The 27,106-nt window shown below is 42.4% G+C and overlaps 2 protein-coding genes across 3 annotated transcripts in view; one reads left to right on the forward strand and one right to left on the reverse strand.

The window, feature by feature from the left end:
* The first annotated feature begins 2,839 nt into the window (after positions 1-2,839).
* LOC106921227 (L-serine dehydratase/L-threonine deaminase) lies at positions 2,840-6,780 on the forward strand. Its single transcript, XM_088008501.1, has 7 exons — positions 2,840-3,017; positions 3,180-3,219; positions 3,585-3,724; positions 4,025-4,116; positions 5,118-5,345; positions 5,418-5,542; positions 6,252-6,780. The coding sequence occupies exons 1-7, from the start codon at positions 2,865-2,867 to the stop codon at positions 6,443-6,445; spliced, it is 972 nt and encodes a 323-aa protein (XP_087864627.1). The 5' UTR covers positions 2,840-2,864; the 3' UTR covers positions 6,446-6,780.
* Positions 6,781-8,414: 1,634 nt separating this feature from the next.
* The window catches only part of hectd4 (HECT domain containing E3 ubiquitin protein ligase 4), a 38,931-nt gene continuing 20,239 nt past the window's right edge, over positions 8,415-27,106 (reverse strand). For both annotated transcript variants that reach the window (XM_014992774.2, XM_014992771.2), the window contains exons 38-76: positions 26,994-27,075; positions 25,863-26,065; positions 25,577-25,712; positions 25,234-25,416; positions 24,940-25,104; positions 24,670-24,839; positions 23,583-23,698; positions 23,393-23,496; positions 22,884-23,045; positions 22,601-22,749; positions 22,406-22,485; positions 22,069-22,232; positions 21,742-21,979; positions 21,487-21,623; positions 21,272-21,398; positions 20,679-20,816; positions 20,375-20,511; positions 20,126-20,286; positions 19,861-20,042; positions 19,567-19,772; positions 19,150-19,280; positions 18,840-19,045; positions 18,576-18,755; positions 16,333-17,726; positions 15,824-16,031; positions 15,518-15,741; positions 15,201-15,346; positions 15,008-15,111; positions 14,536-14,659; positions 13,940-14,130; positions 13,395-13,541; positions 13,052-13,171; positions 12,812-12,967; positions 12,573-12,676; positions 11,821-12,042; positions 11,563-11,729; positions 11,277-11,472; positions 10,882-11,104; positions 8,415-10,249 (exon numbers count right to left, since the gene is read on the reverse strand). In XM_014992774.2, the coding sequence (XP_014848260.2) occupies positions 10,113-10,249; positions 10,882-11,104; positions 11,277-11,472; positions 11,563-11,729; positions 11,821-12,042; positions 12,573-12,676; positions 12,812-12,967; positions 13,052-13,171; positions 13,395-13,541; positions 13,940-14,130; positions 14,536-14,659; positions 15,008-15,111; positions 15,201-15,346; positions 15,518-15,741; positions 15,824-16,031; positions 16,333-17,726; positions 18,576-18,755; positions 18,840-19,045; positions 19,150-19,280; positions 19,567-19,772; positions 19,861-20,042; positions 20,126-20,286; positions 20,375-20,511; positions 20,679-20,816; positions 21,272-21,398; positions 21,487-21,623; positions 21,742-21,979; positions 22,069-22,232; positions 22,406-22,485; positions 22,601-22,749; positions 22,884-23,045; positions 23,393-23,496; positions 23,583-23,698; positions 24,670-24,839; positions 24,940-25,104; positions 25,234-25,416; positions 25,577-25,712; positions 25,863-26,065; positions 26,994-27,075 (7,420 nt within the window). In that variant the 3' untranslated portion in view covers positions 8,415-10,112. The remainder of the gene's footprint in view (positions 10,250-10,881; positions 11,105-11,276; positions 11,473-11,562; positions 11,730-11,820; positions 12,043-12,572; positions 12,677-12,811; positions 12,968-13,051; positions 13,172-13,394; positions 13,542-13,939; positions 14,131-14,535; positions 14,660-15,007; positions 15,112-15,200; positions 15,347-15,517; positions 15,742-15,823; positions 16,032-16,332; positions 17,727-18,575; positions 18,756-18,839; positions 19,046-19,149; positions 19,281-19,566; positions 19,773-19,860; positions 20,043-20,125; positions 20,287-20,374; positions 20,512-20,678; positions 20,817-21,271; positions 21,399-21,486; positions 21,624-21,741; positions 21,980-22,068; positions 22,233-22,405; positions 22,486-22,600; positions 22,750-22,883; positions 23,046-23,392; positions 23,497-23,582; positions 23,699-24,669; positions 24,840-24,939; positions 25,105-25,233; positions 25,417-25,576; positions 25,713-25,862; positions 26,066-26,993; positions 27,076-27,106) is intronic.

Raw genomic sequence — 27,106 nt, forward strand, 5'->3', positions numbered from 1 at the left:
TTTTGATATGCCTGTATTCTTTCTGGAATATTTCTGACTGGTCAAATCCGAAACTAAATCTAAAGCCACCGATGTGTAGCCAACATCTGTCCTGTCATAAGGATATGAGGCTTTTTTTTTTTTTTTTTTTTTTTTACATGAATCCACCAGCTGCAACCATGCGCAATGTGTGCGCCTGTGCTGCGTCAAAGTCAGGCTCTGTGCGCCATCATGCGTCCTTATGCGTAACTGTGTTTACAGGACTTTTTCTGTCCAGTAAAGACAGGACAGAAAAAGTCTCTCCGTGGCTCAAATAAGAGCCATGGAGAGACACGTTGTTAGAAGGGGGAGGGGCGCTAATGAGTCATCAATGAGGCGCTAATGGCCCATCAATGAGCACTCAGTCCACAATGAGGACTGTGACTCATCACTATTGTTTACAGGAAAGCCGACACGTTGTTAGAACGTGTGAAAACTGGATGTATTTCTTCAGCAGAACTTCACAACTCATGGGAGTGAGTTGTGAAGTTCACAACTCACTCCGATGAGGAGTTGAATATGATTTATCGTTTTAGAGTTGAAGGAAAATTTTCTCGTTGATTGATTAAATAGTTTCATCTTATTTTTTCTTATAAATAAGACTCTACCAACAAAAAGTCTCTCAATAATATACATGGCACTGTAAAAACAAAAATGTGAATTTTTGCTACCTGTTTAACAACCCTGTTTGTAACAACCTCAGTTGTTATTCTGCTGTATTTAATTCATTTGTTTGTTATTGACTTTTGCTCAATTAAATTTCTTACGTATACATTGTGAATGGTATTTTTATTATAGTTGATCATGTTGTCTTTCATGTCTCCTTATGTCTTTTGTTTCTTCTATAATTGATGGAGATATATAGATATTATTTATAATGTATAAAAGTATTGTTTGTCATTTAATTAGCTCTACATCCTTAGGAAAATGAAAAACATATGTTGTTTTATAAGATAATTTATCTTTTACTGTTCCAGTAATGCCAGAATTAATAATAAGTAATAAAGACTTTGTGGTATTCTGATTTAGTAATGCAACTATATTAGTTGTGTTACCTCCCCCACGCCACTAGAGGCAGTAGCAAGCCCGAAAAGATGCGACTGAGGAGCAGATTTAGAAGTAAACCGAAAGCTACAGAAGTTGCTAAAAACTGTGAGCTGCCGTGAAGTAAATAAAAGAGAGAAGTTCAAATACATTCTGAGAGTGAAACTCCTTCCTAAAGGTGAAAATATATCACAGATTTCAAAAGAAAATAAAAACGGAAGTATAGGAAATAGCGCCCCCTTCACTTCCGGATTGCAATGGTCCCATTTCCAAATAAGGTATGAGACTGACAGTTGTCCGTCCCCGCCCCTTTCTGTTTACTGCAGCGAGGTGTACTTGGAGCAGGTGGGTTGAGCATACCGAAGAGCGAGAATGGGGGGAGGAACGTTGGGTAGGAAGTTGTTAGCATACCGAAGAGCGAGAATGGGGGGAGGATCGTTGGGTAGGAAGTTGTTAGCATACCGAAGAGCGAGAATGGGGGGAGGAAGTGGGGGGGGGGTGCGGTTGTTAGCGTATCGAAGAGCGAGAATGGGGGGAGGAAGTGGGAGGGTGATGAGGTTGTTAGCGTATCGAAGAGCGAACGAGAATAGGGGGAGGAGGTTGTTAGCATACCGAAGAGCGAGAATGGGGGGAGGAAGTGGGAGGGTGATGAGGTTGTTAGCATACCGAAGAGCGAGAATGGGGGGAGGAAGTGGGGGGGGGGGGGGTGATGAGGTTGTTAGCGTACCGAAGAGCGAGAATGGGGGGAGGAGGTTGTTAGCATACCGAAGAGCGAGAATGGGGGGAGGAAGTGGGGGGGGGTGATGAGGTTGTTAGCGTACCGAAGAGCGAGAATGGGGGGAGGAAGTGGGGGGGGGGGTGATGAGGTTGTTAGCGTACCGAAGAGCGAGAATGGGGGGAGGAAGTGGGGGGGGGTGATGAGGTTGTTAGCGTACCGAAGAGCGAGAATGGGGGGAGGAAGTGGGGGGGGGGGGTGATGAGGTTGTTAGCGTACCGAAGAGCGAGAATGGGGGGAGGAAGTGGGGGGGGGTGATGAGGTTGTTAGCGTACCGAAGAGCGAGAATGGGGGGAGGAAGTGGGGGGGGGGTGATGAGGTTGTTAGCGTACCGAAGAGCGAGAATGGGAGGAGGAAGTGGGGGGGGGGGGGGCTGATGAGGTTGTTAGCATATCGAAGAGCGAGAATGGGGGGGGGGGGGGTCGATAATGGCTCATCAATGAGTACTCAGTCCACACTGAGGACTGTGACTCCCCAGTGTTGAAGCACTGAGGGGTGACAGTGATTGTCCAACTGTGTGTTTGGAGATGCCAGATGGAGACTCCGAATGGCACACTTGGACAACACCTGTACATCCTCAAAAATAAGTATGTCCAAAATTACATTTTTTGTGCTATTTTGATCATTCTTGAAATCCACGAGCAGAATACTTTATTCAACAGATTTATTGTATTTTCCAGTCCGTGTATTCAACACTCAATGTGTATTTACAAGAAATAAAAATGAAACATTTTTTTGAAGCAAAATTGTTCAATTTTCTTTGTGTTACAAACGTAATAGCTACAAACTACTTACAGTTAGAGTATTTTTGACTGCAAAAATGGAAAATTTAGCTTGTCTTCTTCATAAAGAGACCAAGCTTTTGCATGTACTCCAAATTGTTCAAGAACAGCAGCTGATTTAATTTGGGTATGCCTTTTCAGCCGTGTTTGGTGATTTTGGTCCCGCCAGTTAAAGGGTTAAATAGCAAACAAAGTCACATCTTTGTCCTGATGAAACATTTCCCTTCCTGTCTGTAATCAGTGAGATGAAGAACCAGCAGCCTCTTCACGTGACCACTCCGGTGAGGCAGAGCATTGCTCTCACTAAGGCGGCTGGTACCTCCGTTTACCTCAAGCTGGACTCGTCCCAACCTACATTCTCCTTTAAGATCAGAGGCATCGGTCATCTGTGTAAGACAGTAAGTAATTTTCTGTTGTTGTTTATATATATATATATATATATATATATATATATATATATATAAAGAAACCAGTGCAAAGGTAACCAGTGTGGACCAGTTCAGGCAGCACAAACAGACTTGTTGTGAACTTGTGCTGACTGATTTTTTATTTTTTTTTAGTGGGCAGAGCGAGGGTGTGAGAGATTTGTCTGCTGTTCAGGTAAGTACTCACCAAGTATTTTTGGGTCTAGTTTTTAGTGGAAATATCTCAATACACTGGAAATAAGACAAAATTAACTTACAAACAACTTTTCAACAAGAAATAAGAGCTTGTTTTATGAAAATATTAGTTCCACTGGCAAATTATTTCACCTGTAACATGGGGAAATGTCTTAAGCAAAATAATCTGTCAGGGGAAAAAGTATATTTTTTTATTAATATGAAGAAATTATTTACGTAATTCAACCTCCTACGTCTCGCTGAGAAATAGGACTTGAAGTTTTTTTTTGTCTTACTTCAAGTGCACTAAGATATCTGCACTAGAAACGAGGCAAAAAAAATATTTGAGGATTCGGGTCTCAACAGGAGGAAACGCTGGTATGGCAGCTGCTTATTCTGCCCGACGGCTCGGGGTTCCTGCGACCATCGTGGTTCCAAGTATCACCCCCAACCAGACGGTGGAGAGGCTGAAGGACCAGGGGGCAATTGTTGTCGTTCATGGAGAGGTTGGTTTACTCAGCTGTGATCATGTCAATATCATCAGATTATTATTTTTTTTTTTTAGCGGTGTGTAAAAATCTAATGTAGTTCCGATTGAAACTTTATTTTGTTCACAACAGTGTTTAGGAAAGCAGTTTGTATCAGAAGAAGATGAAAAGTGTTGCTCAAAAATCATGTCTGGATATATTATTACACCTAACCAAAGCAGGGGATAAAACAAGTTGAAATTATGAACATTAATAAAGATTTCTTTTTTCCTGACAGGCTTTTGTAATTTTAACTGAGTTGTGTCTCGTCTCTTTCAGGCTCTGAATGAAAGCATTAGTTATGGACAGCAGCTTGTGGCAAACAACCCAGGCTGGATATTTGTCTCTCCCTTTGACGACCCGCTCATATGGTGAGACACAGTCAGGCTCTTTGAGCATAGCAAAAGTATTTAAAGCTAAAATATGCAATGCATTTATTGGGATTTGACGCAAGATCCCAGCACAAAGCAGTGCATATATTTGAAGTGGAAGGAAAAAAGAGACATTGTTTTTTTTTAAATTTTATTTTCACAAATAAATAAATAAATAAAAAGAAGGTGATTCATATGTCCAAGTTGTCCTGAACACACCATGCTCACAGTGAAGCATGGAGGAGGTGGAATCATACTTAATCCAAATGAGAATTTATAGCAAGATCTGAAAGACGCTAGTCTGTAGGAACTCCATCCAACCCGATTGAGCCTGTGCCGCATTGCAAAAAAGAATGGGCAAAACTGTTAGAGAACTGTTAAAGAATTTTGAGACCATCTGTCATTTCCCTTTGACTTACTTTGTGTTTCTCTGCGTAGACATATGCAACACAGACATATGTAACACAGACATATGCAACACAGACATATGCAACACAGACATATGCAACACAGACATATGCAACACAGAAATATGCAACACAGACATATGCAACACAGACATATGCAACGTAGACATATGCAACATAGACATATATAACACAGACATGCAACGTAGACATATGCAACATAGACATATGCAGTATCTAACATATGCATCACCTACATATGCAACATCTACATGCAACATCGACATATCCATAAAGCACTAAGTCCATATACATCAACCAAAGTCACATAGCAACGACATAGACCAACGACATCTCACATATGACTTCTACTTATTTTTGACACAAATGGAACCCCATAACAGTTAACATTAACCTCTTGTTGACAGGAGTTAGAATGTCGATAGGTGTCAAACGCAGCCACAAATACGTGAAAACAGCACCGCACACTATTTGACATTAGAGCAGTTCATAAGCGATTTGCACTGCGTAAATCCGGCTGCACTGTCCACAGATTGTCCGCATTAGTATAAATCGCAGCTTCGCTTTGTGAAGGGAAGGACACACGTCTTTGGTGAAGGAGCTGGAGCACGATCTGAAGGAGAAGCCTGGAGCCATCGTGCTGTCGGTGGGAGGCGGAGGCCTGCTGAACGGAGTGGTGGAAGGACTTCGCCGCGCCGACTGGGCTGACGTGCCAATCGTAGCCATGGAAACCGTAGGAGCACACAGCCTGAATGCAGCAATGAATGCTGGAGAGCTTGTCACTTTACCTGCCATCACAAGGTACCGCACTTGGTTCACCAGTCCTTTTTCCTTCTCCTGACGCAACTGATTTAATGTTTTTGGCGCCCGCAGTGTTGCAACCACACTGGGCCTGCTGAGGGTGTCGGCTCAGACAATGAAACTAGTGAAGGAACACACGGTTTTCTCAGAAGTGGTCTCTGACCAGGAGGCTGTGAGAGCTGTTGAACACTTTCTGGGTGAGTGAAACCTGCATCTGGGCAGAAGATGGGAAAACATACAGCTGACGCCACAAACGCCACACACAAAGACATTTAAGGTTTTCTTTTGTCCACTCATTATACTGCTCAGAAAAGACAGCGAGGAGACGTTTTTGAGTACAAACGTTACAAGTTTTGAGAAGAAACACGTGAAGTCCTGCTTTCAAAATGAACATGTAAGCAAAAGTGTTACAAGTTTTGAGAACAAAAGACATGAAATCCCGCTCTCAGATCAAACACGTGTGCTCTTGGATTATGGCAGAAAAATTCCCCCATAGATGTGGGGAAATTTGCAAGCCTGAGAACAACATCCCAACCATGAAGTACAGGAGTATCATGTTGTGGGAGTGCTTTGCTAGGGTGGGGGTTCTGATGTGCTTTCCAAAACAGATGACTCAGCCAGGAAAGAACAATATGATAAAATATTGAATCAACATCATGGAGGAAGTTAAAACCTGGATACCAACGAGTCGTCCGAATTGTCAGTGACTACAAAACATCTGACCCAAGTCATGCAGCAATTCCAACAAATACTAAGGAAATGTATGCACACTTCTGAATCTACGCTATTCTTGATACAGCTAGTAGGGTCAGACAGTGTCTGTTTGTACAGTGCATGTAAAATACTGACTTTACCTTCAGAAATCAGCCATGAAACTGATCTGTCTATTTTTTCCTCTCTTTGCAGATGATGAAAAGATCTTGGTGGAGCCAGCCTGCGGTGCCGCTCTGGCAGCTGTGTACAGTGACATTATCAAAAGGCTGCAAGTCGAGGGCAAGCTGGCACAGCACTTGGGCCCAGTGGTGGTGGTTGTGTGCGGCGGTAACAACATCAGCATGGAGCAGCTCCAGAGGCTGAAGAAGCAGCTCGGCATGATCTAGTGTCACTGACCACCCTGGGTCTTCCTGACATTTCTGTTTCAGTCTCTCTCTCCCTCTATCCTTTCACCAATCTCAGCCCCTAAATGCTGTTATTCATGTACCCCACAGATCGAATCATTCCAGACTGAAACTCTCAGGAGCACTGACACTGAAATGAGATGAGATAGTGAGAATATAAAAAAAACAAATAAACATCAGCTTTAGTGGATATAAGATAAAAGAAAACTGACACATTGAGTTTGCATACGTTTTGTCTCCTTGCTTGTAATAATGCCTCTGTGTTATTCAGCTTGTTTATTTGTACTCACATTAATAAATTATATTTCTTTGTCTTATCATTTCTCTGCCCTCTTGTTCTTGAATGTGAAAGACTTGTGAAACACTGCCCAGTTTTCTGCCTCTTACCATAAGCTTCAGCTAGTACACATGAAACATAGACAGACAGACATGTGTGTGTGAGTGTGTGTGTCCTATTTATTTATTTAGCTTACAATACAATAGCAGGGAAATATTGGTCAATTGACAGATTAATTAAAAAAACCTTGAAAACAAAAATAAAATAGAGCTCCCCCTAGTGGCCTGTTCGTTGCCGAACATAGTATATTCATGGGTGTCAATTTCAAATGATTTTCAAATTATTTACGTTAAATAAATAAATTAACGTAACGTATTTTCATCCTAATGAAAATACTTAAAATTTAATGGAAAATACAATTTCATAGAACATTGTTTTTTTTTTTTGGTGAGGATTAAACTTGGACTAGCTAAAATAGCTAAAAATCACACACACGGGTATCGCATCAGGTGCACAGTCATTAGAACACCATCACTGCCTCCGTCTTGTAAAGTGAGTGTAAACACGACTGAAAGATTGAAAAAGTTGTCTGGGACGTTCAGGAAGAAGATTGCAGCAGTTTTTGAGTCACTCTGCCGTCTGGAAAAAAGTATTCAAATGAACTGATAGAAAAATATGTCTCACTGATGTTACTTCAATCAAAAGGAAGTGCTCAGCTTTTCTCCAGCCAGAAAACACTTTTTTTTTTGTCGAAACCGTTTGCTTAATGAAAAAAAATAAGGTTACTTTTTGTTGAAGTATTCCAGAAATTTTTAAAAATTAAAATCAAACCTCAATACGTGAACATTTATCAATAAAGAAATTAATTTTCAATCACAGTTCACATTTTTATACGATGATATGAGTTACTGGTGGTTGAATTAATGAAGCTGAATCGAGGCATTGGAGGAAAATGTGTTTAAAGCAGCAATAGGCTTGTGTCTAAGGCAGACATTAACCTTCAAGCGACAATGGACCTAAACATACACACAAAACTATGGCGAGATGGTTTGGATCAAAGCATATGGGAATGGCCTAGTCAAAGTCTAGACATTTGTACTAAACTAAATATCTGTGGCAAAACTTGATAATTGATTTTCAGAAATAATTTCGGTTGGATCTGAATGAGCTTGAGCTACTTTGCAAGAAGAAATTGTTCAAACATATGTCAAAAAGAGTTGCAACTGTGAGTGCAGTGGAAGGTGGTTCTGCAGCGTATCGGCTCACGGGGGTCTGAATGCAAACACACACACACACACAACACTGTTAAAATTCACATATGGTCTTTCTTTCACTTCAGATTTATGCTCTACTTTGTGCTGACCTGTCGGATGAAATCCCAATAAAATACACTGAACTTTGTGATTGTAACGTGACAAAAGGTGAAACTAGAACATTTGGGCTGATAAAGACATAAACAAGACGCATGGGGATCCAGTCGGATCCAGCCTGGCCCTGCACTGGCCGCTCTGGGACAGGTGTGTGGTTTAGTCTGCTGTGATGCAACCAGACTGTGTCATTGGGTCACAAGTTAAAGGCAGAAAATTAGCCCCGATATTGGTCACCTGTGATTAACAATCACTGCCTAATATGCATCTGTCTGGGATTAAACGTACAAAAACATTAGAAACACTGTTTGTACATGAAGACATTTCTTTATTATGACACAGAAATCTCAAATGCCATTTGATTCTTTACATCTGTATAATCCATTTTAGATATGTTACGTTTCTCATGTGCAGAGGTAAGACAGTAAAAGTTAAGTTAATGCAACCATAAATAATTGTAATAAATATCAAGTAAATGTACAGCACACATTTCATCGAAACATTTCTTTGTACGGATATGTCCTTTTTGTAACCTATTGTTACCCCTCCAGAGGAGAAGTCAGAGAGAAAGAGGAGAGAGAGAGCAACCCTGTTAGCAGCGGTACGTCACCCTTTAAAAGAGCCCAACCAAAACCCAAAATCCTGCAAAAGTAAAAACAAACAAAAAAGAAGAAGAAAAAAAAAAGCAGTTTCACTGCACCAGCAGTCAGTCCTGTGGTTTTCTCCACGCAAAATGGCGATTTCACTCACACAAGAGAACGCGTTTCACCATGTGTAGAAGAAATTCAAACCATCCGAGCACAAGACAAAGGTGATCAAGATTTACTGGTATTCCCAAAATTCATAAAAAGCAGCAACATAACAAACCGGAAACCCAGACGGACGTCGTCGCGTTTTTCAGATTCCTTTCTCGGAAGAGTAGTGCAAAACTCAAAATGAAATCGGAAGGTGAAGAGAAGAAGCGAGTAAAAACTGCCAGCAAACATTACCTCAGTCTATTTACATTTTACTAGATGATTATTAAATTTTTCTTTTTTTTATTAAACACAGCAAAAACATTTGGTTATGGGTGAAATAAAAAGAAACCTCTCATCCTCAATCATGAAAAATAAATAAATGAAAGGCAAAACTGAAGATTACTCACTGCCAACCCCTCCAGTATACATGTGTAGATTGGATATGACTACTAGGTTAACATGACTTTTTACATGACTGAAAAACCCTCTCTTCAGACTCTTTATTAGAGGTTCTCCGATACATAGGCATAAATGAGTTTGTCCATTAGCAGGCCGTATTGTTAAAACAGGCAGTAAAACTACGTAAAGCCCTGTACAGCACTTGTTCACACCTGCTCCTACAGTAGACGACGCGGTGACAAGTCAGCAGATTCCAATTGATCGTAATCATATCACCGAAAACCCTTTTGGTTCTTGTCACACAACAGAGGCTCCTACAGCGACAGGCGAGGGTCAGAGCGTCACCCCCACGGAGGGGAGGTAGCATTGAGCTGTGAGTGGAGGCTTTTCACTGTGGCCTTCAGGGCTTCATCGACTCCCATAGAAACCACTTCCTGAACGCTCAGCTATAGGATTTGCAACTGTAAAGTGCTGTTCTGAAGGTAGCTAATAGATTTTTGTTAAAGTTACATAGCTGGCTCAAGAAAAAAAAAAAATGAATACAAGAACAAAACTCTTTCACAGCTGTTTCACTTCAATGCCCTCCACAATCTCAGTGCAACAAAAAGTAAATCAGACGTATTTGTAGCCATCACTGCCGATTAAAATCATCCTCCCTGAATGAAACAAAACGCAGAATTTAGGCAAATGGCGATGAAAACAATATGTCGGTTTCCTTTCGAGATAAAAAGCGTTTCGCTTCGCTGCTCAATGGCGAAGCAGCGAGTGTCGGCCTGCGGTCGGTCTCAGAGAAAGATCCATGAGGGGCAGGAGGTGGTGGTGAGATGTTGGGTACTGCTGCTCGGGAATGTCGGCTTCTCAGGGTCTCCTCAGCCACTCAGAGGATCTTCGCGGTAGTGGATGGCGTAGCGCAGCTTCTCCAGCATCACATCCAAAGAAGTGTACTGTGGCAGTTTCACCATGAACATGCACGTTTCCACTCGAATGTAGCGCGAGTCTGGCTGACCTGGAGAGGAAACAGAGATATGGGTTTTATTTTACTCACAGCCTACGAGGTGGAAAACGGATACTAGAGAATCCTGAACACAATCCTCGTGGTTAAACACGATAGTAGCATCGTTGTGCTTGGAATAGAGAAGCCTGCCTGAGTTGATGGATATTTACGTTTTGAAAGACCCCAAAGTCCGGTGAAAGATATTTTTAAAAGACAATATGGGTAAGACAAAACTGGTGAGTGCATCACATAAAATACATAAAGGTTTAAGGTTGTAAAGTGAAGAGACGTGGAAAAGTTCATGGGATATAAATGCTATTGCAGGGCACCGTAATCAAACTGTCACAGTGATAAAAGCTCAAAAGATGAAGCAATCTTATGTATCAGGAATCATAACCACGACTTGATAAACTCGAATCTAAATCCCTTTAAGTGAAATCCAACAAGGAGAAAGAGATACTCAATGTTCCTTCATTATATAAATCAAGTCCGTGTTCAAAGTCTGTCTGAAGTGAACAAGATGAACAGTTTTCTCAACATTATCAGCAGTTTCTGCGACAACAGATCTGATACAGTGCAAGAGCTGCAGGGGTAGGAGCGCCTGAGCCCGGTCAGGGCCCTGCAGGGAGCATGTCGGCCTTTACCTGCAGCTCCATCAGGAGGGGCGATTTTCATGGGGTACGGGGGAACATGGGCTGTGTCGGGCCCGCCATCTTTGCACGGGCAAGTAAACGGGATGCGCTCCTGGTTGCAGGCGAACTTGATGAACTTGCAGAGCTCTTCCTGAGTGAACATCTCCAGGGCGGTCCAGAAGAACTCGATGTGCTGGTCGGTCTCCATCAGACCGACTTGGTACATGGTGTGAGCCTAAACAAAACAGAAGAATGGGATGATTTACTAAGGTAAAAGTTAAGAAACACAATACAGCAAGGATAGAAGGAAATCATTAAACCACCGCTTTCATAGACTGTAAAGTTGGAAAATGCTCACACGGTTGAAAAGATATCAGTGTTTTCTATCATATATATATATGCACCACCTTGAGGAACTCCAGGTTAATGTAAGGCAAGCCACATGTGCGCAGTTCAATCTCCAGAGGGCTGAGCATGGTAAGCAGCTGCATAGGAATGATGGATCCCAGTCCTGCCCGCACTGCTGTCATACACTCCACATTCTCCAGCTCCCTCAGGCGGAGGCTCCTCACCGCCCGGGCGTACACATCCTTGTTCTCCCAGCTTAACGGGGCAAACAGAACGAGAACTCGCTCAAATGTGCTGCGGCTGTGACTTTAAGCTACGGCAGAACCTCCAGGAGCTGCTCTGTACCTGACAGTGAGGCTGCGTCCTCCCTGACAAAGCTCCACCTCTTCACCCGTCATCGTGAAGTAAGTAAAAGTGCAGCAGGGCCGGCTGGGCGACTCCGGGCTTTCTCCTGAGTGGTGCTGCGAGGAGATCTCAGCGCACAGGGCCTCCAGCTCGCTCTCATCGGTCACCTGAAGAGAGGAAGAAAAAGGAAAACGGCAATCAAAATCCCCGCAAGCATGAACTCTGGCTGGATTGGGTGTGATTGAAAACGCTCCGCACATTTGCAAATTTCTTGACATAGTTGTAGGTGAGCACATCGGCTTCCTGCAAGTCCTGCTCCGGGTCGAGAGGCTCGCCAACGAGGCCTTTCCAAAACGATCCCAGCAGGTCCAAAGGAAGGGGGACGTCTGCACGGATGGCAATGCCGAGGAGCTGACCGAAAAAGTGCAACAACTGCTCTTCTGCATAGCTGATAGGGCAGGGAGTCAGGATGTACTTCCCCTGGAGATAAAAGCCAAACAAAGAAAGATTAGGAATATTTACACAATGACAACATCATTCTCATGATATTCTTTACAATAAGTTTTACATAAAACTGAGACAATGATGATACTAGATCAAAAGATGCGGTGCCTTGTATTCATGCCCTTTAACTTTCACACATTGTGTCCCGTTGCAGCTGCAAATTTCAGTCCATTTTATTGGAAATTTATGTGACTGACACAAAGTGGCCTCAAAAGACTCGACCTCATGAGTCAACAGAACCGCTTTCCAAAGCGCTTTCTTTTAAATTGCCTCTACCATCTTTCCACATCTGGAAAAAGACACTTTTACCCATTTTGATTCCTCTTCCCAATCACACACTGCTCTGCATTTCTCTATAGTGCAAGGTCTCAATAAAACACAAATTGTGGTTGTAACAGGTCAAAAGGGGTTTAAAAACATTCACAAAGTACCGTAAATCCTGACTGAATAGAGCTACGGTAATGCATTGATGGGAAGATGAATGTAATGTGGAAATGAAATGATACCTTGTTCCGGTTGGCTGCAGCACTGGGACAGGGAAGCAGCAGGGAAAGTGCTGAGCTCTGTAACTCCTTACACACTTGCCACAGAAAATGCCTGAAGGAGCCGCCTGGATAGACACAGTCATCACAATAGCAGTTAGGTATTTAAAAAAACAAAACATAACAGTGATAAATAAAATAGATGAAAGTAAAGTGGGGCATGAAAAATAAAAAAAAGGGGGCATGATGAGGGAAACACTAACTTGTCCCATGAACTTCCTCTCCAGTGAAGCGGATGTTGAAGGCGTATGTTGGGTCTCCTCCGCTGGCCAGCTTCACACAGAGCTGAGACGATGGCACACAGGAGAGCTGGCGTGCTGCCTGGCAGAAGTAGGTGTTTTCTGATGATCTAATTTCACCTGTAGGGGCGGGGGAGAGAAGTGTTACAATATCCAGAAGGTTAAAACACAATGTCCTGTGACGAAAAGTGGAGGAAAGTCTACCTCCAACAATCTCTAGAGGGTCCAGTGTAATCTCTGGAGCAGCATGGTCAGCTGTACGTTGTACTGTAGCATTTAATACTCGGTTCATGACGGTGACCTTGGTGTCGTAGAAGACTAGGCCTATCAGAAGCAGATGGAGGTACAAAGATTACATTTTTCAAGCACTAAAATAAAAGTTTCAGCTTGCAATAATTTCTAACATCAGTCAGCCTCAACTTGAAACAGTTTATTTGCATGAAGCCTGTAGGTCATTATTTGCTCAGCAAGCTTCAAATATTACAACCACAGCATCTCGTGCAAATGCTTTTATTCCTGCTAGATTTGTTTCTGAGTTGATGCTCACCTTTTGCTTCACACAACAGCGCCGCAATGCTGTTCTGATATGTGTGCGTCTGTCTCAGCTCCACTAGTGGCAGAAAGAAACTCTCCAGGGTGTTGTTGAGGGACTGCAGCAAAGCAAAGCGCAGGCGCAAGCTCTCCACAGGCACATCTGTAAACACCGAATCACAAAGACAAAGCTGAGTGATAAAACACAAGTGTGAGGCAGATAGGAATGTTTTAGAAATTATTCTTAGAGATGAACTTGCTCATCGATCAGAAGTCAGAAATTGAGAAAACTGACGCAAATTTTGCATCAAGCGCTTCAAAACTAGGAACTCCAACAATTTTCTAAAATCTAAAAGTACATAAACAAAAACATTAACTTCCATGCCTTTTTAAATAAAAGAAAGTTAAAGTTAAAAAAGGCAGAAAAGTTAATAAGAGGATGGAGCCAGATAATTTAAAACTATTTTCCATGGGATTCAAAACTGCTAACTCTATCAAAGAACCTGCAGCGTCTGCAGAAGCTTAGAATGAAAAAAAAAAAAAGGCAAGTAAGCGACTTACTGAGCAAACAGGCCACACGGGGATCTGCAGCATCACTGGGATCTAGGTAGACCTCGTGGGGGTGCAGTCTGGCTGGAGTGATAGCCAGGTGACGACACAACCGGTTGATATATTGCACCAACGCCACATCCATTTCCAAGCTCCACTTTCTACAGGCCTTCTGGGCGTGGCGAGTGTCTATACACGTGCACCTTCAATATAAAGTCAGGTTTAGCATTACATAAAAAAAACCAGACACACATGTTTTTACAACACGAGACTTTAAGACAGTTATACAAACTTTAGCAGTATGTGAACCTCCTAATTCTTATTCTGGTCGGTGCATCTCTAACTGGGACAGATGTACTGCTATAATGGGATCTGATGAAATGTGGAGCTGAAAACAAGCAACAGCTGTATTACCTTTTTTTTTTTTTTTTTTTTAAGATTCTGATCATTCAAGATGCTTTTCTAACCCATGGAAAGTTAGTTTGCAAAGATAAAATGTTGTTGAAGACCAAATGGCAAAACTGACAGCTACTTTTTGAAGAACATCTTTCCTGCTGTGATGGCAATTACAGCATTTCGAGTGGACGAGATGATTCTTTAAGTCTCACCTTTCAAAATGAAGGTCATAACCACAAGCCAAAATGGCTCGCCACACACTGCGGATGTCTTGCTTTGCCCGATCGACTGTAAATTTATGGAAGCCTTCCAGTGTCAGGAACTTTTCCTCTGGCACTAAACAAAACGATAGAAGAGCTCATAAACTACTATGTCAAACCAGACTTACTTTTACTTTAAAATAATTTAACCCCGTCCCACATTTTTACAACCTAATGAAAAGAGAAAAAACATTCAGCTGAGTCAGATATAATGGTTTTGGAAGTTGTAAACAATGTTTGGAAAACAGAATTGATTTAGATGAAAGTCTAATTTCTACTGAAAAGCTTTTTAGACCATTTGAATTACATCATTCAAATAAAAATAATAATCTCAAACTTTATGTATATGGAAGTAAGAGTCATTTTTCTAATGTGTTGAATGTATTTATGTGTAGTCACAACAGATGTGATTTTTTTTGCCAACCTTCAGTTTTTTTAGAGGGGGATTTTTCTACGTCTTTCTCATCTGGCCTCGATTTCTCAGGAGATTTTGGCTTTAGGACAGTTTTCTTCTCACTCAGCGCAGTTCTGGAAATAAGTAAAAAATATTTAGTTTGATGTCAATTTTTTTTTTTTTACACACGTGTCATATGAGGTTTTGCAAGAAAATGACTCACCTAACACTGTTGAGGACTGATTTCTCCTTGGTGAGAGGCTTTGTGATGGGTCTCTTGGTGCTCACAACCTTACCCTGATGTTGTTCTTTTCCTGCTTTGTTGTACTTGTTCTTATTCGGCTTGGGCGTTCCATACTTTCGTAAAATCTGAATGAATAATAAAAAAAATAAATAAATCTAATATTATTTTTGACTTTTTACAGTACTCTGCTTGTGAAGAAAAGAAGCAATTTTAAGATCTGAAGTATTATGACAGCCAAATACGAAGTTGGATGGTTGAAGGTATGACAGAGAACCGTAAAGTTTCTCCTTGAGTACCTGAGTGAGTTGGTCTTCAAGCACTTTTTTAGGAGGTCGAACGTTGGTAAAGAAAGTGTGCAGCAGGTTCCCTGGAGTCTGAGAGTTAATCTGCTCTTTGCTGAGGAAAATATCAGACACCTTAACGGGCTTGGCCGGTGTGAGGCTCAACATTTGCTCGGAGTGCACACAGCTTTTAAAAATATCGGTCAGGACGTCTCTCGCTCCAGGTATGAGTTTTTCACCTGGGAAAAGGGAGGTAGATTAGATTTGACAGAAACAATGTTAATCTATAAAAGCGGTGAAACTTTAATGTTTAACACTAACCTTTGATCGACTTATCCAGAAAGTAGTCTTCTAGAGCAGAGCTTCCCTGTGTGTCAAACAGGCTTTGGTTAACACTGGAAACGGTCAGGATCTCCTCGTTGGTTAACTCCATCAGCTCCTCTTCACCTTCCAGGCTGGACAAACCAATCAGGTCACCGCTGTTGAACAGACTGGCACGGATCTTTTCCACCTTCGCTCGAGAGCGGACCTATATTTAACCAAACGCAAATTTAGTTTTATTTCATTTCTAGAAACTAAATTTGAAAACGTTTAAGGCAGCACGCTAAAACTCCAATCCTAAAGGGCCGGTGCACTCCAACTTGTAGATGACTTCCTCAGCACACCCTGCTCCAATATTACAGTGTAATATATGTACTCTATAGCAGAGGCATCCATGTGTGCAGGACAAAGAACACATCTAAACGTTGCAGGACTCTGGCCCTCAAGGAATGAAGTTTTAGATCACTGGTTCAAATGGTGTGAATGTTTTTGCAACAGAATCACCTCACCTCAATGACAGCATAGCCCTTGATAGGCCTGGCTGTAGCTGTTGTGCTCTCAAAGGAAGTGACTGTCTGCATAGAGGCTCCATCCGAGGCAGACGGTGTTTCTGTGTTGTCCAGAGGCTCCCCCAAACTGCCGAGACTCCCCAGGCTTCCCGTGCTGCACAGTGACGTGTCTAGACTTTCCTGACTGGAGACGGTCTGAGAGTCCTGAGGAGCCTGCTGGGGGTATGTCACTGCCGAAGCAGCGGCTGCGGGCGTGAGCGGGGGTACAGCTGAAAGCTCCTGATCAACAGAAAGTTCACTGACTGTGCGAGAGACCCCCTGAGAGGAGCTGCAAATGGAGGTCTGGCTGGTGGAAGCCGAAGCGCTCACACTTAAAGCTGGAGTGACACTGCTGGAGCTGTCGGGACTCTCAGGACCTCCATTGGTAGAAAAAGGTCGGTCAGGTTCTGGAGCAGCTTTGCCGTCGTGTGGGCTTGAAACCCCTGCTCCTGATTTCTTCTTGGGATCCTCTTCCTGCACGGGAATGAAGACTTCATCTTTGAACAGACCTCCGTGTGCGTTGCACGCCCTGCGGATGGCGTTTCGAACAACCGCCTCCTCGAGGTGTGTGGGAATACCTGAGAGCACCAGCAGGCGGCTATGAGACGTGGGACCAACTAGAGCTTGGCAAGCGTCCGTCACGGCGTCGCTGGTTACGCCTAAGCCCTGCGGGTCCTTATTGGCGAGATGTCTCAGAATCATCAGGAGGGTGAGGCAGCGGTGGAACCACAGCATGTCCTCGGGTTTGCTGCCCGCCATGTTAAGGAGGGCGCTGTCGCTTTCTGACAGCCTCGCACCTCCGCTTGTTCTCTTTCCGGAGGCGGCTGCTGCCACAGCAGCTGCTGCCCTCTCACGCTTCATCTTCACCTTCTTACGCTTCGAAAGCAAACTGGGGCTTTGTGGCGTCTGGCCCGGGGACGACGAAGACGACGAGGAGGAGTCGCTGAGGTTCGGTGCGCTGGTGGAGGAGAGGGGTCCCACCGAAGAGCTGCCGACATTGAGAGGAAGCGTCACCTCCGCCACAGCCAAACACACTTCCAATAGGGCATGGAAGTAGGTGGAGAACCGGCTCTGCTCTGCCCCCAGCGCCAACGCTATGCCCCCAGACGACGATCCTCCTCCGGCGCATCCAGCCGCCCATCCCTGAGTTTCCCTGTCGTAAAGTTTTCGGAGCTCTGTCTGCAGGGCCATTAGGACTGCCAGGCAGGGGTTCAGCAGCAGAGCAATGGAGCTGGAAAGGCCAGCGGGGCTCTTGCGCTGCTCCAAGTGGTGGATCTTCCGCAAAAGTTCAGCCAACAGGTGAAAGATGAGCTCCTTGATGGAGGGAGCCAGATCAGTAGTCCAAAGCAATCCGCCTATAAACAAGACAGAAATGTTAGAAACTGCGATCTTAGGACATTTGTGTTTGAGGAGTTTATAAAGTCTAGCAACTTTGAATCAATATTTGATCTGGAAAATTTTAATGCATATGTTTAAAGACGAAGTATTATGCATTTCCAGGCACACAGTGATATTTAACGTCACAATCACTTAACTATGTTGCTCTCAGTAGTTATAGAAATGCTGTTTATATCAAACATGACTTGAACGAAATTTGATTTGGCAAGCCTTGAAATTGGGCCTCTGTCTCTTTAAGATGCTCCTGCTATTACCGACACTCCACCTTTAGGAAGTCATCACGACAACATTTCTCCATTAAACTTTGACAATGCTACTGAGGAGTAGCTCATATGATTAGCTTAGCAGATGTGCAGTTCCACCAGGTGGTTGCTGATTGCTGCTGGCTAGTCTGAAGGAGCTGAGTGGGGTAGGCGTAGGAGAGGGCTACTCTGTGAGGCAGAATCTTGGCTTAGAGACTGCAGATCCAAGGAGAAGCTCCATGGAAAATGCAGAGCTTGGTGAGAGCAAGCGTTTAGGTACCCTGAATAGTTGCCACGGGAGATTAAAGGATTTCTCAAACATACGTAAAAGAATCGAAACAACACTCCAGGTATGTTTTAGATAAGAGAATAACATTAGAACGTAAATCTCAAAAAAGCAGAGTTTACATAATAGTGCCCCTTTAACAAGAAAGGAAAAAAAGCTACTTACCAAATTAATACTTTAAACACATAAAGTATATAATGTCACCAATGACAGAAGAAAGCATGTACTACCTTGGTCAATGTGTAGCTTTTATTTTGGTGAAATAAAGGGAAACCTACCGAGCAGTTCTACCACCTGCAGCAGCACCGATGAGGGCACAGTGTCCAACTCATCCTCGGATCGCTCACTGCTCTCCCCCAGCTTCCACGTCAACAGCTGCTCTGCAAACGCCATCGCCAGAGGAAACTCTAGTGGTAAGGAGTGGAGCACCAGCACAGCACCAGGAGGGGGTGACACTCCTACAACCAAAACAAGGTCGAACTCGCTTAGAAGCGCTTCTTTTTATTCTTTAAGAATTTCTTCCTCGTAATGAAAACACTCACCCAGCTTGATGTGCACTTTGTCAGTGGGAATGATAACAGAGGGGTACTGGTTTGTGGTGGGAGGGGGCGTAAGGCCTGTGTTGGTAGGAGAGGCATCTAGAGGATAACACACTGCCTCCATCAGATTCAGCTGGCCATTTCTTCGCACTTTGTGGCCCAGGCCATAAACCATGACTCGAGCCCATGGGGCCTTGTACAAGCTTGAGCTAAAAGGTTTTGACAAGATAAGAAATAAGTTCAAAAACATAAAAAGTGAAGCCAAGGAAGCTCAGTTGTAAGTGTCTGCTGTTGTGTGTTTGATGTGGCTCACTCTTTGCGGCAGCCCAGTTGACTTTCTTTGCAGGAGACGATCACAAACGCCGCTCCGGGAAAACTAACATCCATACTAACTTTTGACTCCAGAACAGGAAACTCCTCAGATGTAAACTGCTCAGGTGCATTCTGAAAAATATACAACGAGATAGTTTGTGTGCAGTAATGAGTAGATAACCAGAAGCATATAGTTCACTACAAAAACATTCATACTCCTTGGTCTTTTTCACATTTCTTCACTTTACTGTCACCAATTTGTCACAAGCCTTTAGGGAACAGAAACATGTGGATCAAAAAGACCAAATTGGACAATTAGTCTTCAAGCTAAATGTACATTATTAGGTTTGTGGTTATAATGTGAGAAAACATGGAAAGTTGAAGATGAGTTAATAATTTCACCAGCTGTAGAGCTGACCTGCAGGAAACAGCAAATCTGTTTTGTGAGTTCCAGCAAACTTTCTTCTCCTTGATGCAAGGCACGAGTGATGGCCACGGTCAACCACTCCCGGATGGGCTGAGCATTGCCCTGATAAAACAGGTCTGTGGGAGAGCAACTTTGACCTTCGAGGTTGTGAAGCACCGACTGAGCCAAGAGAATGGAGCTGGAGCTGATGGTGCCATCTGCAGGAAGAGAGAATTTAGCATAGCTTAAAAAATTCCCATGACAAACAAAGAAATACGGTTCTTTAAAATGTATTCTTCCACTCACCAGGGAGAGGTGGAGCCAGCAGCTGATTAGACAGAAGCTGCAAGTGTTCCAGAGTTATGTCACGGATCGCAGGGATGTGGAAGAGACGAGTGAAAGTGTGGGGATTCTTGGGGGCGAAGATGTTGAGCAGAGCCATGCGACAGTATAACCGAGCGAGCGCGCTTTCGCATCGAAGGAGTTCCCTAAAGAAAAGTGGCGACACCGATATTAAACCCAGATCTTTGATTCAGATGCATCACACTTATTCCCTTTGCATTTATGTTACCTATGAATCTGAATGTTACTGCTGTCCAAAGACACCAGGCCGTTAGCCGCAGTGCGTCGAGAACCTGCTGGCGGACGCTCGAGCATCTCAATGGGGTACCAGTATCTGACGAGCACACCTTCGCTGCGGAGGTACGTCTCCACCTGCACCAGTTCATTCACCTGAACAAACGCATGAAACGCTTTAGTTTACAAATAAATCTGTTGTGAGGCCAAAACAAGAAAGCCCACCACAAATGATTAGACTTACGGAGTCCACATCCAGCACAACCCCGTGCAAACCGAACGTTTTCAACATTCCACGGATAGCGAACTTGGGCAGCGCTGTTCCTCCGGTTGTGCTGTTGGTGTTATTGCTGTCAGGACAGCGGATCACCACAGTCAACCCTTTGTGGATAAAGTATGTTATGTTAGTCACATAACATTACAATCATTTACCAAATGTGAGTAACAGTAAATGCTTCATTACATCTCAAAACAAGCGATGAAGTACTACGAGGATGTTTAGTCCCACTGTGCGATGCTAAAAAATCTTTAAATACGTAATGCGGTACCTTTTCGGACTTTGTCAATAGTGAACTTGTTGGCCTCATCTTTGATGTCCTCAATAGTAGGAAGGTAGAGGTCACGAGGAATACCACCATTCTCCTCATACAGGAACTCCACTGTCTGTCTTGCAATGTCAACCATGCCTGTTTCCAGGGAAACGCACAGAAATATTGTCAATTACACAAACAATGTCTAAGGTAGGAGAGAGTAGATATTCAACAAGAACTGCTAAGAATTGCTCTCATTTTGTGTGTACTTCCTGTCTGCCCTCCTTTTCTCAGGTGGAAAAAGTGGTGTTGTGTTTTTGTGTATTTGTGTTATTGAAGCAGAAAAACATACTTTCATTAAACATTATATATTCGTATACGTAAAATTAGTTAAACACAATACTGTTTGCATTTAGTTTGAGTAGAAAGAATCTGTTCCATTTAATGTACCTAAAACTAATAACCTTATGGGATTTTAAGACAGTGATTTACCGTCAAATTCTCAATTTCTCCATTTCTGTTCAGTAAAATATATATGTATATTTAAAATACTGCATTCAGTGATTTAAGTCATAAGTGCCAATTAAGTTAAATCTCTTTATCTTCTTTACCCAGCTGAAGGGCTCCCTTGATTTGATCCAAGCCCGATTTCCTCTCAGCCTCGTTACGGAACCGCCTACGAATAGTAGGGAATACTTTCGTCTCCCAAGCCTTCACCAGAAGAGCATAGTGATCCTCCTAAAGTCAAACCCAAATCAAATTTAATACAAAAAAGAAGAAACAAAGGAGAAAAACGCAGCATAAAGGTGCTGAGGACTAATCTCACTCTTGGAACATCGTCATCATCCTCGTCATCACTCTCATCATCAGCAATAGGTGGGGGGTGTGAGTCAGGCCCAGAGGTGAACAGGTTTTCATAGCTCAGCTCCACCTTGTAATGGCACGACAGATCACTGTTGTACTCTGTAAAAACAGAAAAAGTCAAAAGAGAAAACTTGATTATTAGCAGGAGCAACATGTAAACAAAAATGGAAGTCTGTGCGTTTTCGATAAAACACTGAAACGATCGGAAGAGACATACGCTGCTGAGGAACTGCAACAGCTGCAATCCGACAGGGGGGGCCATGAGAGCCAGAGTCGGAAGTGACACTTGCACCTGCATCGTTATCACTGTCTGAGGCCATGGCAAAGGGAAGCGCTTCAAAATTTGCACTTATTTCCTCTGCTAGGTCTACACATAAGTCAGCTGCATTCCGGTGTGCTTGGCCTTCTGCATATGCAAAAGGCCGGCTTCCAAAGTTGGCACGGATCTTTGCATTCTGCAAAAAAATGGAGAGAATCAAAAATGTATACTGCATAAGATCAAACTAGAGAAGCAGCTTTTAATTTAATCTTAGCATAGATTTACCTTCTTCTGAATGTGGACAAGAGGCCACATTCCACCTGCTACATCTTCAAGACTAGGATTTAGCCGCTGTCCACAGTAAGTAAAGTAGACTCTTCCTTTAGGGGCCTGGCCAGGAGGGGGCGGTGTGCCCTCTGAGCGCTCCCAGCCAATTCCTGCCACATCGCCTGTATTTACCCAAATTAAAGATTATCATTGACATTACAGCCAAATCAAAACCACACATTGGGAATGTTTTAACATTTTGCTTGTAAAAAAATACTTTTGGAAAAGCAATGTATGCAACTTTATGTCAACAAAACAGAGACTTTAATTCAAACATTATGAGAAACATATTTACCAGGAAGTAGGACCACATCAAGTCTGACACTTTTCCACTGTAGCAGACTGGAGCCATTGTAATGCACCGCCCTACCATTACTGACGCATTGCACGCAGACAGGAGACAGACACACAGGCAAAAACGTTAGTCAGCAATCAAGTCCTACAGAACACTATGTGATAAAAAAAAAAAGTAATATATAGCTGCACTTACTTGTGAAACAGACATGTGCCTACAGGGTTGGTCCATGCTCCGTCTCTCTTCTCTGCCTCTGTGGCAAAACCAAAGGACACTATTGGCCCACTGTCCTCCTCAGAGTCTCCATAGGAGACAACTTCTATCTCCCAGTAAAAGGATGGTGCCTACAGCAACAGAAAGAGGAAAAAAACAACACTGTTGACATCCTTAACTTGCATGGTAATAAGTAATTTTATCAATACTTCTGTCATGGCAAAAATAACTGCAAGACAATCTGACTTTATTAAGACCTTCATACCTGAACTGGTACAGGAGAGGTGGCATAGATAAAAGTTCCTCGGGGCAGACCACCTCCGGCGCTCGGATCAGCCAGGAAGGTGACGGAGGTCAGCCGGGAGGAGAACAAGCAAGCACGGACTGGAGGAAACACTCTGGATGGACACCAAGTGATCTCCTTGGGCTAGCATAATGAGCAGATTAAAGAAGAAAGGAGCAAAATCATTTAGGCAGTCAAAAGTAGAGCTACTAAATCACAAATAATATCCAAACATACGTAATACATGAACATCATTCACTGTGTTCCTTTTTTTCCTCAAAAAGGAAAAAAATTAAATGAATTAAAGTTGTAATAAAACTTTCTTTGACAATAATATAAGATTTTTTTTTCTCCTGCAGTCATATATATTGTCGACTATCCAAAAACAACAACAGAGACATGTTACGTGAGAGGTGACATCTTTTATGTGTTAAGTGCTCTTACTTGTGGAAAAAAAAAAAAAGATGAAGTAGGAAGTTACTGCCAACTACCTGCCGTCTGTCTGTCTGCAGTGGTGGAGGCGGTGGCCGAGCACAGTCCCGGTACAGCATTCTTACTCTCTCACACTGAGCCTCAACCATACAAAGACGCTCTCCTGCACGAGATGAAAAGAGGCCACCTGTCAGACAAATACAGACCAGTGGTGAGAAGCTTTCTTTAACATGCTCCTCATATGCTCACCAGGGCTGCACTCCTGGGCAACTAGGTTTAGAACCTCCACAGCAGCTGGACACTGCTGAATGAACTCCTCACAGAAGGAGCTATCCTCCAAGAGCTGTGCCATCACCAGACATGCCCTAGGAAAAAACATAAACTTGTTTAACAGTCATATTTTATATGAAAATTTAAGTCTACAAGTAGATACATTTTCCTCCATTTAGGATGCTCAGAAAAGGAATCTGGCTGCAGATACTGCGTCTATCATTCTGCTGTAAATAGGAAACGCTTAGGCCAAATACCATCAAGTAAGTTTCATTTTTTTCTTATATTTGTTCAAAACTGAAGGTGAAAGGGAAAGGAAATTAAAAGGGTTTCTTTTAATTCAAGGTAATTTATACAAAACCAAAAAAAAACAACAGGATAAACACAAAATTAAATGCAATAGGGTTTATATAAATATTTATAATCCAGATGCTTAAATAGGTAGAATTGTTTTTTTACAAAAATCTTTTGTGTAAATAGTTGGTATCACTGTCTATGAAAAGTCATTTAATTGTTACATCAATAATAGCTTTAATTAATATACATTTTTATTGCACAAAAAGCAATAAAAAAAGAGTTCTTAAGTGAAGTCAGAGGCATTAAGACCTCAATTACTCAATTACCATTAAAGGATAAGACTTCAATCTAAACAAAATAGGGTTTCCCAATTTCCTTATGATAGTAGGAGCACTTACTTTAGTTCAAATAAAATTGATGTGTTTATTACTCTCCACTAAATAGATGTTGGGCAGATGTTATTGCATTTGCTAATTAAATATTTACACAAAAAATATGAAATATTCATATGCAAATATTTCAAAATACCATGTACTCGAGAACCAATCTCACAGTGCAAACTTTAAAGGTGAAATACATGAAATTCAATTTTTTTAAAAAGAACTTTCTGTCCAATATTTATTATTTTTATGTCTATAATAAACTTTGCAGATTTTGAAAATAATTCATATTTTTCCAAATTCTTAGAGCTCTTTCTGCCTGTTAGCAGAGCTCCATCAGTCACAATTCCCAAAACAAGTCAAATATATCCATCATAGCGCTCCCTAACCTAGTTCTGATTTCAGCCAGCAGGCGCACTGCAGCCATTACTGGGCTGGACCCATCTCCAGTAGCTGGTAGGGACGTATGAATGGAGAGACTGCCCTCCTGTGGCAGAAGCATAGACTGCACAGCTTGAACCACCTTTTCTGTAATTGAGAGCTTATAGATGGGAAGAGCCTAGTAGAGATCAGAAAAGGGAGAAAAGAGGATAAGAGATTTTCTTTCATTTTCTTATTTTGCATAGTAATAAGAACTGTAATGTGACTGGAATTCTCACCTCAGATCTGGGAGTGCAGAGGCGTGATATTGGTACTGTAAGGACGTCTGAGGCTTTGCAAGCTCTTCTGTACTCACAGGATGGAAATTTGACAGTAGCAATGCCCTCCTGCTCATTTATGGACATTACTATGCCCACACTACCCAGAACTCCTTTACCTACCACCTGTGAACCAGATGAATGACTGTAACAATGCTGACAATCATATTTGACTATTAACGGTGATATATAATAAGAAGCAGAACAGCACAAGATAGATATAATGAAGAAAAATACTTGTCTTGTTTTACTGACCTGGACTTCAGAACCAATCTTAATCGTCTCCTTGAAGCCCCCAAGTGCACAAAGAGCAGCAACAGCTTGTCTGCCGATGGCCTGCAGTTTGGCTAGTTTTCTGCCACTGCTGCTACCATTTTCCAAGATGCTCTCAGCATACTTTCCCAGCTGAGGAATAAACATCAGAGCTCTGGAAAGCACCTAAAAAAACAAGGAAAACATTATTTAGAAATAAAAAAGCTTTAAACTGCAATAATATGTAAAGGTCTAGCATTATGTTAGCAGTTGCTGGAAAGAACAGTGTTCAGCACCGCTATGAAGCATAGAAACTGTGAAATAGAAAAGAATGATTATGTCCTACTTTTTCGACGGTGCTTGTCCAGATCTGTGCAGTGTTGGATTCTGGAGCAGTGAGCAGACTGTGCAGCAGGGCAATAACCTCAGCAGCCATACTGTTTGCAACGTGACCGCTGATGAATGGCCGGACTGGGTCGGACCTGTCGTGCGGCGATTGTAAAAAGAAATGTTAAACCACGGACAAAATCTCCAACCGTCACAAATTCGATATAAATAATATTTCCTGCTTTTGTACATTGTAAAAGCTGAGCTCTTTTGAACATCTCATCACCATATCAAACAAGTAGCACCTGGCCAATTCAGCGTTCCTGTCCCTACAAACGGCGGTCTGTGCCGTTTTCTTTTTGTCGCCAGCTGTAATGCCCCCTGCCGCCTCCTGAGCCATCGTCTCCACAGGTGGACCGACGCTCACTATCAGTCCAGACTGAGCCCACTTGTTGGCCTTCCTCAGGGCAGCCGATGCCTCTTCAGTGATCACCTCACAGCTTCCACTCTACGGCAATAAAAATTGTACGAATACAAAGTTTAGGAAGCAACTAGAAAACTTGCTTTGATAGAAGGCATGGACATGTTTTAGGTATGTACAGTACTTTGCATAGGTTTTTATACTTCTTGAACACATTTTGTCATATTACAATCAAAAACTTCAATGTAGTTTAATGGGAGTTTGTGATGGAGCAAAACAATGAAACATTACTGGAAAGTAGAAGGAAAATTATGCATAGTTTTTACCTTTTTACAGCAAACAAAACTATTAAAAGTGTGGCTTACATTTGTATTCAGCCCTCTTCACTCTAAAACCTCTTAATAAAATCCAGTGCAAGCCTCTCATTAGTAAATAAGCACCACCTGTTTGTAATGTACTCTCCTTATTAGTCCATCTGTCCTGTTAAGGCCCAAAATGTTTGCTAGAGAACATTAGTGAGCAAATAGCATCATAAGGACCAAGGAATATAGCAAATTGGTCAAAGATAAAGTGTGTATTAAGGGAAGCAGGGCTAAAAGCAGGCTTATATTATAAATTAATATCCCAACCTTTCAGCAACACATGAAACAACTTTTAAACATCTAAAAATGGAAAAGCATGGAACAATGGTGATCCCACTAAGACACTGCTTTCCATCTAAATCGACAAGCCAGACAGGAAAATGGAGCATTAAACAATAAAAAATTCCAGTCTTCCTTTTTCAATAATAACGCAGCACATCACCTTTAAAACACCATCCCCATGGAAACACCATGGAATGGTGGTGGCAGTGTGGTGATGCTTGTCTTCATCATGAAAGCTTGTCCAAGTTGAAGGGATGCATTTATGTTTGTGGTTATAAAATGGCGACGTGAAAACTTATACTTTAGGAAGGAATGTTGTTTTTTTATGGTTACAGCAACTTATTTTATTTTACACAAATATAAACTCTTGCCTTTGTCATGTCTCTGTCCATCTTTACCACCTTTTCCATGTTTGCCCCAGTGCCCAGTCGAAAAGGTCGCCCCTCAGAACTGCTGCATTTTGGAGTGAGTGGAAAAATATTCA

Source organism: Poecilia mexicana, unplaced genomic scaffold (genome assembly GCF_051168715.1).
Source record: "Poecilia mexicana isolate PSO_F unplaced genomic scaffold, ASM5116871v1 scaffold_9, whole genome shotgun sequence".
NCBI classification, from domain to species: Eukaryota; Metazoa; Chordata; class Actinopteri; order Cyprinodontiformes; family Poeciliidae; genus Poecilia; species Poecilia mexicana.

Excerpts from the sequence above, each read along its gene's own strand:
- LOC106921227 (XM_088008501.1), top strand. The coding sequence starts at position 2,865 with ATGAAGAACCAGCAGCCTCTTCACGTGACCACTCCGGTGAGGCAGAGC. Across the intron at positions 3,018-3,179 it reads TCGGTCATCTGTGTAAGACA|TGGGCAGAGCGAGGGTGTGA; the intron begins GTAAGTAATTTT and ends ATTTTTTTTTAG. Across the intron at positions 3,220-3,584 it reads GAGATTTGTCTGCTGTTCAG|GAGGAAACGCTGGTATGGCA; the intron begins GTAAGTACTCAC and ends GGGTCTCAACAG.